The sequence below is a fragment of the Zonotrichia leucophrys genome, chromosome 2 (assembly GCF_028769735.1).
Source record: "Zonotrichia leucophrys gambelii isolate GWCS_2022_RI chromosome 2, RI_Zleu_2.0, whole genome shotgun sequence".
Classification (NCBI taxonomy): domain Eukaryota; kingdom Metazoa; phylum Chordata; class Aves; order Passeriformes; family Passerellidae; genus Zonotrichia; species Zonotrichia leucophrys.
The window spans coordinates 8,455,240-8,469,903 of record NC_088171.1 but is presented as its reverse complement, the minus strand read 5'-3'; the positions used below and the strand labels follow the sequence as shown (position 1 = coordinate 8,469,903).

Genomic DNA, 14,664 nt, shown 5'->3' with positions numbered 1-14,664 from the left:
AGCATGTGAGGTCTTAGGCAACCAGTGCTTAAAGCAAGAAACCCAGAAGGAAAGAGTGCAGCAGACCCCCCTGTGCTGCTTTAGAGCAGGAAATTACAGCAATACCAGCAGCAGTGAGTCTGTGCTGGTGGGGAGCTGTGCCAGTGCTGTGCACTCCCTGCAGGTCTGCAGTCAAGGGCAGATTGGCTCTTAAGTCTTTTTCTGTCTTTCAGGCACAGCAAACCTGTAAAAGCAATGTCTCCTCTGACATTAGGCTGTCCTGAATATTCTAAGGAAGCCCAAATACTACATTTTCCTTCTATACGAAAAGGAATCTATGTAAATATAGAATATATGTATGTATGTATGTATGTATGTATGTATGTATGTATGTATGTATGTATGTATCTATCTATCTATCTATCTATCTATCTATCTATCTATATCTGTTATCTATCTATTATCTACTATCTACTATTTATCAATCATCTATCTATATCTATCTATATTCTGTCATCTATCTATCTATCTATCTATCTACATCTATCTCTATCTATGTGTTATCTATCTATCTATCTATCTATCTATCTATCTCTCTCTCTCTCTCTATTATCTATCTCTTTATCATCTATCAATAAAAAAAATCTAAATATGGAAATGTATCTAAATATAGAAACATGTCTAAATATAGAAACATATCCAAACACAGAAATAAAGAAATTCCAAGTCCTCAGACACCAACAACTCCATCCTGGAAGACAAACCCACAGATAACATCCAGCTTCCACCCGTTCCAGCATGGAAGCACAATTGCTTTTGTGTGTGTAAAAAGTAAGGATTTTTAAATTTTATTTTAATTGTACACAGAGTTACTAATTGTCATAGAACCAGAAAAGTGCAATTTTACAAATGCAGCTAAAGAACGTGCTAAATGCACATTTGCTGAGGAACAGCTGATCTGTTTATTTTCATTGCTTATGAGCATGCATTATTAGTCTCCTGTCTGAGCCTACTGGAAATAAACAATTATTTATTTCTGATAGAGCAGCAGGAATTATACTTTTATTTTCCCTTACCTTTGGATAATGGTAAGTTTTAACAGTAGGGTAAAGGATGCCTGTATATATTGGGATTTCCATGGTGGGGACTCTGGAGGCATTAATTGTTGCATATGCCAACCTGGTGCCATCAGGAGACCACCAATGAGCAATGTGAGTCTTCAAGATCTCCTCTAATTAAAAAAAAAAAAAAGAGAGAACAGAAAAGAAAAGGCTATTAGAGGTAAATTACTAGTTAGCAATAAATGAAAGAGTGCAGATATGAAAATCCCAGTCTAATCACAGCACAGGGAGGATGCCACAGGAATATCAATCAAAAATACTCATCAAATTATGCCATATACACAAATGAGCACAATTGATAACAATTACTCTGTATTTATAGGTTATTAGGCTTAATTACCTTTGCTGAAGAAACATCAAATTATTCATATTAGTACACACACTCATGACAGCATAACAGGCACTGCTGCTCCTGCCATGTGTCCTGCACATCATTAGGGTTCACAACATCAGACCAGACACATATCAATCAATTCTAACAGTGTTTATACAAGTGCTTCAGCAACAATTTAAATATTCCTAAGTTCTGTTGCCAATTGGGAATAAATAAATGTAGAAATTTTCTGTAATTTATGAAAGGGTGGAACTCCAAAGCAAGGTACCAGGCTATAAAGTCTGTGCCTTGGATATCATCTTGACTTTTATCCCTATTTCATTTTAAAATCACTTTTGCAAGGCAATTTGCCATAAGGAGCCAGGATTAGAGACTGATCCGTCATACCACTGAAATTTGGGATTTTGGAGATTTCAGTAATATAATTACCAATGAAAAGGTGCTCAGAAAAATGCCAATGCAAACATGTCAGAGTTCAAGTATGTAAGGAGAAAACAATATTGCCATCATGTGAAATTATTTTTAATACTGGCAAAACCTAGTTCTTATTAAATTCAAATTCAAATATCTGCTAATTTCTAATACTTTTAATATAATTGAATGTCCTTCATTGTAAAGATGAGTTCATCTTACAGATCTGCAGAAAAGCTGTAAAATTCACTCTTGGTCCAAAGTGTCTCCAGTTACTGACATTTGGAAGACATTAACTTGGCTTTTTAAACCTCCCATTTTGTGAAAGACAATAATGTAATACATTTTCATTAAGAGGCTGAATATCATGTGAGTCATTCCTATTTAAACCACCAGAAGGGCTTGCATATGCTGTACAGATTGATGGGCAGGAAGATGGGTCCCATTACTTTAATGTGAGAATAAAAATTAGAGAGGCTACAGAGTGTTTCTAAGCCTTCACCATGAAGTCCTGATGCACAGGTCCAAGCAGCCCCAATATCTGCTGCCATCACTGGTTATTGGAAAAAGGGATGAGCCTTTTCTGAGTTCAGACCCACCAAGTTTGTACAGCACCCTCTGATGACCCCCCAGTCCAACCAGGACATCCCTCTGGTCTGAAGAGTAAAAACTCACCAGACACTGTTTAATTTTAAAAAATTAAAAATTGGATGAGCAATCCTTGGAGAACAGACAATTATATCCATCACAGGGTAAATAAACACTTTGTTAATCAAGACTTGCATATGGCTTGGAATAAAACTCAAGGTAACATCAGAAAGGGTGCAAGGAAAAATTCATCCTCGATGCATATGGTTTTCAGAAATAACAAATTAATTAATCAATTCTTAATTCAGCATGGAAGTGGGGTTTTTGAAAGATATTTAGGAAGTTACAAATATTTCATGGGAAAGCACATCTGGCAAATTTGCTTTGCTGCATTGTCCCACCTGTTCTATGTACATTTAAAAGATTCTGCTTTTGACTTTTATATTGGTTGCCCATTAAAGAGATAATGAAGAGCATAAAGGAAAAGGAGTAAAGATGGATGGCACATGAATCATTGACATTTTAACATTAATTAGGAATGACTTTATTCAGCAAACATTTTCTCCAGGATCTCAGACTTAATGAAGCAGTTCTGCTGAAGGTCACATACCCAGGAAGGTTTTAGTGCAGGTTTTGTGGTCCTCTGTTAATGAGATTTAATTGAGTGAACCTTTGCCTTGAAACAAAGCCAGGACCTTGCTGTTATTGGAGAGATCAGTTAGTTTTAGCAAACCAGAGAACATTCTCATGGACTACAGAATGAATTAGTACCAGAAAGTTCTTTCAGCTGAAAGAAAAAATGATTTGCAGACAATTCGCTCTTGCAGACAGTTTATTCATTGTGTTTGCATTTAGCACATGCTCTGAAAAATCAGCTCCATTCAAAACTGCTGAGTTTTTCTAAAGTTAGTTCAGATCCTGCCTCGTGTGTGAAAAAACAGATTCTCCTTGTACACTAAAGTCCCCTAACAAATTTGGATCGTGACCTCCTGACTAAGAGCATGGAGTGACAATTGATCAAAACTTTTGCCCTCTTCCCCAGGGCTTGCAGTCACTGAGTGCCTCATGATGCCAGGATGCTGTGAGTGAGCTGCTGAGATTCCTCACAGTCACATCCTGCTGGCTTTGTGCTCTTTCTTTCTCCACAGTTTTGCCTGCCAGCCCCTACAGGACATGCAATCTTGCTAAAGAGTGAGAATAAAGTTCTCACTGAACTGCCTTAGCTGAACAAGGGTTGTTCAGACCTGCTGGCTGGCTTCAAGCACAGGGTTTGAGATAAGTTATTCCATCTCAGCACATTTAGTAATCAATCACTCTGAAACAGCTGGATGACCCTGCTCTTGAGTAGTGACTCTTCAGTGGGGAAATGTATTAGACAGTGATGTGTTTGTGCTCAGGGAATGTTACAGGATGGGTATTTTAATTGTTTTTTCTAGTTGAGTATGGCCCAATTGAATGATCATTTTGAAGCTGTGTGAAACCAAGAGTCTTCTAAGTTACCAGACCCTCAGGAAGAGAATTTGAAGTCCTTGATAAGATAATATTCAGTGACAACTGGGTGTATATCCCTCTTAGAAACTTCAATATCATTGGAGGAGAAGAGCAACTTCAGGAAATACCAGAGGTGTGATGAGAGGGATGCTCCCTTGTCAGGGTACCTGTTGCTGATTCCCCAATTTCTGGGACTCTGGCTTGGCCCTCCCAGGGGGCTCTCCTGTCGGGGGAGACCCTCCTGGAATGGTTTTGTGTCAGGAAAGAGACGCACTGGATTTTTTAGGTCTTCAGCTTTATTGTTATCTTATCAAGGGTTTTGCACGCTGTCCACACAAGGCTCAGTGCACTGGAAAAGCATCACAAAATGGCCAACAACCTCTTGTTCCAGGGTCTTTTAAAGCTAAACTGTCCAATTAAGAACTGACACCTAGATTATTTCCCTTTTAACCCAATAACTGATCCCAAAGAGCCTGCAATGGGGACTTTTCCACCCAATTACAAAATGCCACCCAAAGCCATGGAGAAGGAGGAAGAAGAAGCATGAGGAAGAAGCCCAGGGCAACATCCTGTGCCCTCCATCTTGCTTCCATCCACAACATACTAAAAATCCCAAAACCCAAATTTCCTATCTAAGTGATGCACCTACACTACTCTCTACAATCTACATCACACCCTAGTGGATCCTAGTATATTCTGGAGTTTAGGAAACTTTCTCCATGAATGAGGGTCAAAGTCAGTGCTCCCCTGGGGGTCAGGGGCACCCCAGAGCAGACAGGGAAATATTCCCAGTGCCCTGGGTTTCCACACTCCCTGAGCTGAATTCAAGGCTGCTGCATTTGTGCATTTTGTGGGTGGCTGTCTTTGAGATCAAGACCTGAGCAATACCCAGAGTGAACAAGGCTGCCCAAAGAGGGAATGCCATGTCTTCTGAAGGATGTGTGTCCTGGTAGAAGCTCTCCTGCTCACCATCAAGGAGCAGAAGGAGAAGTCCCTTGTGGTGGTTTTCAGCTGCCAAGCTGCAGGCTGTGTGGTTAATATGGGATTGGATGCAGCATTTGGCTATGATACCATGTGGGTAATCCCTGGAAAGAATATGAACAGTGGATCAGAAGTTGGGTAGATATTTCTAGTAGGTCTGTCATCAAAAATTAGCCCAGCATATGTAAAGTTAAGCAGGCACCCAGGTTGTTTCAAACTGCAGTTTAATTCCAGCAGCACTTGCAAGAGCAGTGAAATGGGAGACTCTTATCTCACTCCAGGTAACAAACTTCTCAAGGAATCACAGAAAATGAATCTGGAAGAGACCCCACAAATCCTCTGACTCGTTCCTCCATGGATAATATCCACCTCAATCCTGTAAGGATCTTCACAAGTGGATTTTGCTATTCCTTGTGATACTCGTATAGCAACTTTAGCCATAGAACTCAAACATTTATAATTGTGATGTCCACCTCTGTCCAAGCACTGAACAGCTCAGTGAAGTGCATTCAGACCACTGAATTCCTTGATAGACTCAATGCAGGGAAGAGCACCAGGCCTTTATCTTATGCCACTTCTGTGGCAACCAGCAGGTTCTGGAAAAAACAACAGAAAAAAAAAAGAAAAAAAAAAGAGCAAAAAAACCCCCACCAAAACTGTTGTATGCACCACATTTGTAAATCCACAGAGATGGTTTTAATGTTCTGAACCATAATCTGCCACTGGGGCATTTCTAAAGACATTTCCATGACAAATCCATTTCCAGGCTTGCACAGAGCTCTAGATTGGCAGAGTTCCTCTTTGCTAATAAACACATACATGTAAATGGCCATGGAGGTTTCTTCATGCTTTTCTAAAATCCAACTATTTCTGCAGCCTATCCAGAGGCATACTTGTGATTTTTTCCTTTCTGCTGAAGGTGGCAAAGTTCTGTCTTCTGTTTGGAAAAAGATGAAGCCTTCACCAGTGACTGACTGAAAAATCCATTGGTAGCTTAGGGATTACTTCCAATAACATCAGGAGAAAAAACTGATAAAAAAGATAATTTACAAGTAAAAAAAAAAAAAATCCACCTTTTCCTGGGCCTTCTTGTTAGAAGACACAAAGAACTTGTAATTTTTAAGTGTGAGTTAACAAAAACAAAGACTTGCACAAGAAGACAAAGATGCTTGGCCAGGCCAATCCTCTGACAGTCTGACCTCTACATTTGCCACTCTTTTCTATCACTAAAAATAAAATAAATTTTAAAAAAATCGAAGACATCAGCATTTTAAGGTTCAAAAGCTCTCAGGGCCAGTGTTATTTATTGCTGATTTGGTAAATTACAGCAATTCTGGGGAGCACAACCAATGGTTCTGTTTGTGTGATGTATTGTAGCTGATGCTCAGATTATTAAGTATTTGGTGTGCTGAAGACATTTTGCTGTTTTATTAAAACTGTTAATAAAAAGGAATTTCAAGCAAAATGAAATTAAAGCCTGACATAAAGGCCGTGGTTTACGTTGGGAAAGAAAGCTCAAAAGAAATTGTCAGTAGGATGCATCAAAAGAACATGAGAGGGAGAGAGATCAGAGAACAGCAAGAGGGTCTAGGAAAGGAGAAAACAAAGAGTACTGAGATAGTGAAACCCCAAGGGTTCTCACAGAAACATCAAATAAATACAAATGCTTATTTGACAGCTGCCATCTGTTTTAAAATCAATTACTAGATCATCTCAAAGCACCAACCACATGTCCAAATCGATTACTATTGTAGAGTGTGAAAGCAAGTATTTTTAGCCAGTTAGGGAAAACTTATTGTTTATATTCTCCTTTACTGACATGTGTTTCAGGGATGGCTGTGCAAAATGACCTTTTATTCTATGCAACCATTTTTTCTCTCAGTTGCTGTAGTGTAGGTCTACACTGACTTCCATTAAATCATTGTAATAGATATAAAATGAGTGCAAAAAAGTAGTTATGTGTATGCAAATAGTATAAAACTGTTTTAGATTACCATGCCCAATCTACATTTTCCTGTGTTGACATTATTTTGGGCTGATGTCAGCATGGCTGCACTGCTGCACTATTGATTTCAGAGCAATTAATCCTCTTTCACAGTTGTCTAATTGAGCCAGGTGGAAAAAAATTGCAATTTTGCAGGGTTGCTGAACAATTCAACTACCTTTTGTAGACAACATAAAAAATTATGTGGCTGAGGTCAGACTACGGGCTCAGCCCAATTCCTCAGTTCCTGATGCTGAGATTAGTTTAGCTGGTCAGAGCATGGTGCTCAAACACCAAGGGCTGGGTTTGATCCCTGTAGAGCCCAGTTTGAGCTCAGTGATCCTTGTGGCTCCCTTCCAACTCAGAACATTCTGTGAATCTGCAAACAACAACCATTCTCAAGCTGCTTGTGCTCTTGTCCAAGAGATCCTTAAGAACAATGAGCTGCAATGCTTCCAGAGATCCTCAGGAAAAAACAAGCTGCACTGCTCACCCCTTTATTCCTACCCAGAACACAGAGTCTCCTCTGCCACTGACAGGCAACAAGCTTAGGAAGAATAAAGTATTTCTTGAGGATGTGCTTTAGAGAACACTTGATAAATACCAAATCCTTGATCCAAAATCCCATTGTGGAGGGTGAGCAGCTCCTGCATGTTTGATATCCATGAGAGGGTGGCAGACCCTCATCTCAGGGAAAGGAGTTCTGCATCTCCTTAAACACAGGGAAGGTGAGAGCTGCAAGTGTCATCCTCTTAGTCACCTGGTTTAATTGCTTGGACACGGGTTGTTTTCTGCTCAGAATGTCGTGCTGAGACAGCAGGAAAGGGTTTGGCCACTGCTTTTGCCTCCCTGTTGCCAGATGCTGAGGGCCAGGAGAGAAGCTCATTACAGCAGGGTGGTTCACGTTGGACACTGAGGAAAACCACTCTTCATGTGTTCTGTGTGGTCAGCAGAATCATGTCTTGCTTCCACATCTCTAATGGGCCCCAGAGCTGCTGTGCAGCCTGAGCCAAGCCCAGGCTTGGCAAATGTCAGAACCCAGGAAATTCCTTTGCCTGCCCTGGAGGACTCGAGATGCTGACAGGGGGCTGGGAAGGACACCTTGGCACAGAGTCAAAAAAACCTCTGCCTTCAATTTTAGCCCTTGGAGAAAACAGCTACCAACCTTATATGAGGATTCACAAGCCACAAAAGTTTAAATAGAATGATAGTTAGTTTGTTACAAGATAGAAAAGTAGAATTTTGAGTTTTAGAATGGAGGTCCAGAGGCCAAGATGGAGGGATTTGGGCATGCCTTGTCCTTCTTCTTTCTTTTTCCTAGCCTCTCTCTTCTGGATGATGTTGGCACTTTTAGATTGGTTTGGAGTAGAAACACACTGTCTAACATAGGTGATAGGTATTGGTAGATTATTGTAAATAATTTACATGTAGATTTTAGTATAAAACTAAAGTGTGCCTCAACCCAACCTGCTGGACAGACCTCAGCAGATCAGAGAAAGAATGTTATAGATAACTGCAAATAAACAACCTTGAAAACCAGAGCAGAAGAGTCCTGACTCCTTCTTCAGCTGCCAGGCTGGGAAAAGAGACTCTCTGACATATCTTGGGGTCATCCTGCCCACAGAGACTCTGAGGGGCAAACAGGCAAACCCCACTAAATGTGGACACAAATGGGCTGTGGTTCACCTGCACTGCTGTGAGAGGGAGGTGTGGGACCGTGTTCACAGGGGCCTGAGGATGAGGGAAGAGACAAGGATCTGACTCCATGTTTCAGAAGGCTGATTTATTATTTTATAATATATATTACATTAAAACTATACTAAAAGAATAGAAGAAAAGATTTCATCAGAAGGCTAGCTAAGAATAGAAAGAGAAAGAATGATAACAAAAGCTTCTGTCTCAGACAGAGTCCGAGCCGGCTGACTGTGATTGGCCATTAATTAGAAACAACTCTATGAGACCAATCCCAGATGCACCTGTTGCATTCCACAGCAGCAGATAACCATTGCTTACATTTTGTTCCTGAGGCCTCACAGCTTCTCAGGAGAAAAAATCCTAAGGAAAGGATTTTTCAGAAAATATCATGGCTACAGAGGTGGCTCTGGGTGACAACACCACAGGCTACAAAGCTCTGGAAGCAGACAAGTCACTGTGGGATGCTCAGTGTACCTGGCCAGGTTCCTGAGGGAGCACACAGGAATGAAGAGCAGTGTCCAGCAAAGCCACAGTGGGCACATCAGAGGCAAATCTGCCAGCCAGTCTGGCCAAATCCTGACCACTCCAACCTGGTGTCCTCATCCACACTCCCAACTACCAGCAGTAACCACCAATGCTTCTCTAGGACAATCTTTAGGACACCCATCCCCAAGGAGCAGGATGAGATCATGTTAGCATGGGACCAAGCTCCTGACAGACAGAAGAGATTTTCTGAGGGCATTAAATTCGCCCTATTTCAAAACTGTTATTTTAATGTGGTTTCCTTGTTTTGGTTTTGGTTTCATTTGTTTGTTTGTTTCCCCCCTGACCCATTGATTCTTCTAATTTGTTGTGTTTCTAACACTGAAGGATTCTGTGCTTGCCATGAGTCAGGGCATTAGGAATGTTTATAAGGTTATTGGCAAGTAGCTGCCAGAGTTTCTTGAGTGTTTGATTTGCTTGGGGGCTTCAAAAGCTGGATTTATTGAACACCTGCCGGATCCCATCTTCAGGTACACCTCTACAGCCCCTACAGAATACACACAGGAGGCCAAGCTCAGACTGCAATAACTAAGAAAAAAAAATCCTGAATCATGAATGTTTAAAATCTCCCTCAATCATGCAAATGCATTGGTTGGAAAAAAAGCCCAAATCAACCAACTAACAAAACAGATACACCCAAGTATGAGATGTCAGCTGAGTCATACAAATAATTCTTACAAATGGATTGATTCTTACAAATGGTGGATTCTTACAAATAAAAGAAGAATTCAGCTATTTGAAAATAGTCAGAGTGTTTCCTCCAGGCCACCTTCACGCTGTGACACACTAAGTGCACCCAGCTCTTCAAATCCTACTTGAGGAACAAAAAGCCATGGAGAGGAGCTGTCCTCCAGGTTTCGCATGGATCCTGGTGCCCAGCAGGAGCAATGAGCAACTCCCCAGGAGGTTTGGCACCTCTTCAGAGCCATCACAGCAGGCAGGCAGGGTTACCAGGTGTCATACACAAAGCCTAACTATCCTGTATCCTGTACATCAGTATTTTTGGGCCTGATTTGTAATTAAAGCTGTCCTTTTTCAAATAAACACACCAGAAAAATGTAGAGTTGCCTCCACATCCTCCCTCTCCTCTTTTTAGAAGTTTCTTTCTCTGTGTTTTTGGGTCTTTGTGACCTGTACCCACCCCATCCTTAGGAATCCTTAATTTTCAAAAGCATTAATGATTAATACTCACAACTGCTCCTAACAATTAGCAAGTGTCCTTTGCTTGTGTGAGTCATTCTCAGGGTCAGTGACAAGCTTTGGACCACGGTGACAAGACTGACGTGCAGATTCCGGCAGGGCTGTGATCTGTCAGGATGCTCAGATGTAATAATGAAAATGGGCTTTGAATTATGAAATGAGAAATATTAGCCATCCTACCCTCAGCTATTCCTGTTTCCTGCACTCACTCCAAAGAGCAAATGCATCTAGGAAGCCCATCTGCAGTGGGAAACTGCTGTCTGCCACTAATGTACAATAAAAATGTGTTTCTCCATCACCTGGCACAAAACTTAAACCCACAGCCTGTTGTCAGCTCATCATGAAAGCCTGTTAGTAAAGGCACTAAATCTGTAGAAACATTTCCTGGCAGAATTCTTTGGAGCAATTTGCAGTGCAGGTCACTGCTGTGAGAGTGAATTCTCACTGCAAGGTCCTGTTGTACCTGCTCAACTGCTGAGGACCCAGAGCAGAGAGAATCCACATGGCCCAAATGAAGCAGGGTTCCTTACAGACAAATCCTTTTCTTCTTTACCCCTCTGGAGCCACTGAACAGGTTGCTATGGCTGGAAATACAATTTGCTTATCTGTGCAATGCAGTGAGACAAATCAGGGCTTTCATTATATGCTGAATATTTCTCTATTCAGACATGCTCAAGCAGCTTCAACTTCACCTTTCCTTTAAATTAAAAGTTACAGGTTCTGTCTAACGAATCTGTGGGGTTTATGATAGGAGGAAGATGGACAGCCAGCCTTGGCACAGGGGATCCATTTCAATAGCTGCAGATGTATCAAGAAAGTTGGCAATCACAAAACCCTCGGAATCAAAAATTCATTAGACGATTGCAATAGTTCAAGAACACAAGTGCCCAAAAGCAATCTCTTTTAATGTTTCATAAAGAAATATGAGAGATAAGAAGACTGAACAGCCTGACATTGCTATTAAAGAACTTGATTCTTCAACCCCATGGATTTTTATCAGCACTTGCACAAGCTGTCTTTCATGTGAATTGCTTGCATGATTTATTCACCCTGAGCAGCACCTGCTAGTCACCTAGTCTGAGTGCTAATAAATGTCAGTTAATATTGCAGAATACAGCCCTGCTTTATGAAATGGGAACTGGAGCACATTGACTGAATTTAGTCTAGCTTCTAATTCCTTGCCCAGTTTAAACAGCTGAAGTCATTGAACAGCCATTAAAAAACCACTCAGGGTACATATTGCCCTGTTATGGCAATATTCCCAGAGGTTTCAACTTGAACAGTGACTCAGGACCTGGCTAACTGAGAGATTTAGCTCAATAATGACTCAGAGGGTGAATCTGATTTTACAGGACTGAATAATCAGAGGAACTACTGAGATCAATAGAATCACCAAGGAATAATAAAAAAAGAGAGCTGGATAAAACCAGAATTCAAATTAGCTTACAGCAATATTTCAGAAAAAAAAATGTTCTTATCAAATAAGAGGAACATTTATTATTAATGAAGGTAATGGTATGTAATCAGGTTATGCCACTGATGGATCAGTGGGGTTTGATGACTGTGTTTATCAGAGTTGTGGCACTTGCATGTTGAGCACAATTCTGCTCCTTCCTAGGTGTGTATTTTGAAGGTCATCCACTCTGGACCCAGGTAAGAATAAAGACAAACATCCCTGCAGGATAATGTCCACGCATCAAAATCTCATTTATCCCTGCTACCAGGAAATACTTTCTTTTGTCAGTATTTTTGATCTGTAGACTCTAGTGCAGTAATCCTAAATCTCCTGATAAAATAAGAGGAAAGCTGTGTCCCTGGGGCAGGGGCACCAACCAGGAGGAAGCCTCTAAGAAAGATGGGGACAAACGTTTTAGATAACCAGTTGTGATAGGAAAAGGGGTGATGATTCTAAATGGAAGAAGGGTAGATTAGACATACGAAAGAAGTTTTTACAATGAGTATGGTGAAGCTCTGGCACAGGTTGTTGCCCAGAGAGGTGGTGGATGCTTCAATCTGGTCATTCAAGGTCAGGCTGGACAGAGCTGGGCTTGGTCAGCCATGGGGTGCTCATGGCATATTTCCCATCACAGGCACCACCCCCACGTACATCTCTATTCACTAATATTATTATTTTTGAATTTATGACCATCTGAATTTCCTCAGAGAGCCCAAAGTTTGTACCTCTAATGATCACTGTTTTTACTTTAAAGCTACAACAATTAGAGTCTTCTACAAAGAGTTTTAATTAGATAGTGAACTTAATACCAAATGAGTTTGGCATAGAATTCCAGATATTTAAATGTGGCAATAGAATGCCAATTATTTAACATTTTTTAAAAATTTCATTGTATTGATTTTTCTATTCCCTGTTGTACCTTTTTTCTCTTGGCTGTACATTGATTCTATTATTTTCAACTTTTTAATTTCAGCCAACAAAACCTCTATCCATAAAACAGCATAAAAAATTCTGAAAAAATACCCCAAAATATACAGAAATATACATATAAACACACACACAGGGCCATGCAGTAACAGTGACAAGAAATTGCCTGTGTAATTGAAACTAAAACTGGTAGGAGTAAAACTTATTAAAAATCAATATCATAGAAAGGCAATTAAGAATTTTAAAGAAAAAAAAGCCCTGATTAATTAACTGCAAATTATAAGTATTACTTTGAATTGCATTGTACAGAACAGGCTCAAATTACCAATTATCCCTGCCCGCTTTGTTCAAAGATCATGAATGTGCATTTTAATTTACGCTGGAGAAAGCTAAATATGCTGAGAACCAGCATGCAGAATTTTGCAGAAATCACTGGGGATGAGGGTGAACTCCCCCATTACCATATAAATGACATGCACAGGCTTATAAATGCCATGCAGAGGATCCAGCTTGTATTGTTCCTTCAGATGTAGCAGGAAAATACCGGAAATTAAAATACAGCTTATAACCTGCCAGATAATAAATGTAACCCACACTGCACAAATCCCCATCTACCAAAGATAATTTTGTCTGCTGTTTTTTGCTGATTAAGGGTGGCTTTGGAAAGAAATACCCTCCTTTCCCCTCTTTATCTGTTGCACTTATTGGCAGGATGGAGATGGCTCCATTTTTATCTACCCAACAGATCACAATACCTAACGTGGCATAATCTTAATTTCCAAGGTCACTGTAGCCTGCTCTACCCTTAAAAGACTTCTTATTTAGTACTGAGGACAATACCCACATAAAAAACAAAAACAAGCAAAACAAAAAACTCCAAACCACAACCATTTAAAAAAGACTGATCATAGCAGCTCCTTTTCCACCAGTATAATTTTACCCCAACATCCATGACATTAGCAGTGCTGTTGTGTTGAGGCCATGGCTGAGCAATATTTCACTATTCCCTGCAGTGGTCTGGGGACCAGCTCTGGTTTTGTGGGGTGTTTTTAGAGCAATGGGCACAGCCAGACCACAGGACAAGCTGGTGAGAACTTTCCCACTGCCAATCTATGAAATGTAGGTTTTGAAAAAATGTTCTGATGGCAAACATCATGAAATTGCAAAGAAAATGCTGTTGTCCTTGGTAAGTAGGACCAGAAATGGTAATTTGTACTCTTTGCCATTTATCACTTATCACTAAAACCCAGTTTTCAAAGTCAGGTTATTCCTGGAACATTTGGATGTGGGTGACACTCAGAGGTGCCAATTTCAATACATATATTTTCCTTTCTTTCTAAGACTTCCTTGGCTGCCTTTCATCTTTTCTTGGTAGCTAGCTTTCCTCCTGGAGAGCCCGGCAGCCCTGGGCTGGCTGAGCACCCTCCTGCAGATGCCACGGGCAGTGCCTGAGGTGGGAGCTCAGCCCTGCTCCTGTGTGGGGTGTTTGTCACGCAGGGAGGCTGGGACTTGCTCCTCAGGCTGCTTCCAAGTGATATTTCTCTGTCATGCCCTCCAGTCCCCAAAGACTCTGTGCTCCAGCCTGCAGCTATAAATCCCAATTATGTTCTTGGCATGTTGGGTGGAAGGTTTCATCTTCATCAGGCTTAGCAGGATTCCACCAGGTTATGAAAATACACAAAGCATGGTTACACCATGATTACACTGATTTTTATCATTATCATTTTTGGTTTTTTTTAGTGTAAAGAACTTAACTAACAGGATATCTGGTTTCTCTTTTGCTGATTTATGTTTCCAGACTGAAAATGTGACCATGATACACTGCTACAAACACAAGCACCTGGCTGACTAATTGCCTGTAAATTACCTTTCTGTGCCTCTTGTACTCTGACAGATGGTTTAATGTGGTTTTAAGTCCAAATTCATAACTGGTATAAATAGTAATACATACTTA

At 40.5% G+C, this 14,664-nt stretch overlaps 1 protein-coding gene across 5 annotated transcripts in view; it reads right to left on the bottom strand.

Moving 5' to 3' along the window:
- Positions 1–14,664, bottom strand: part of DPP6 (dipeptidyl peptidase like 6) — a 571,605-nt gene that overhangs the window by 56,941 nt on the left and 500,000 nt on the right. For all 5 annotated transcript variants that reach the window (XM_064703886.1, XM_064703887.1, XM_064703884.1 and 2 more), the window contains exon 9: positions 1,056–1,210. In XM_064703886.1, the coding sequence (XP_064559956.1) occupies positions 1,056–1,210 (155 nt within the window). The remainder of the gene's footprint in view (positions 1–1,055; positions 1,211–14,664) is intronic.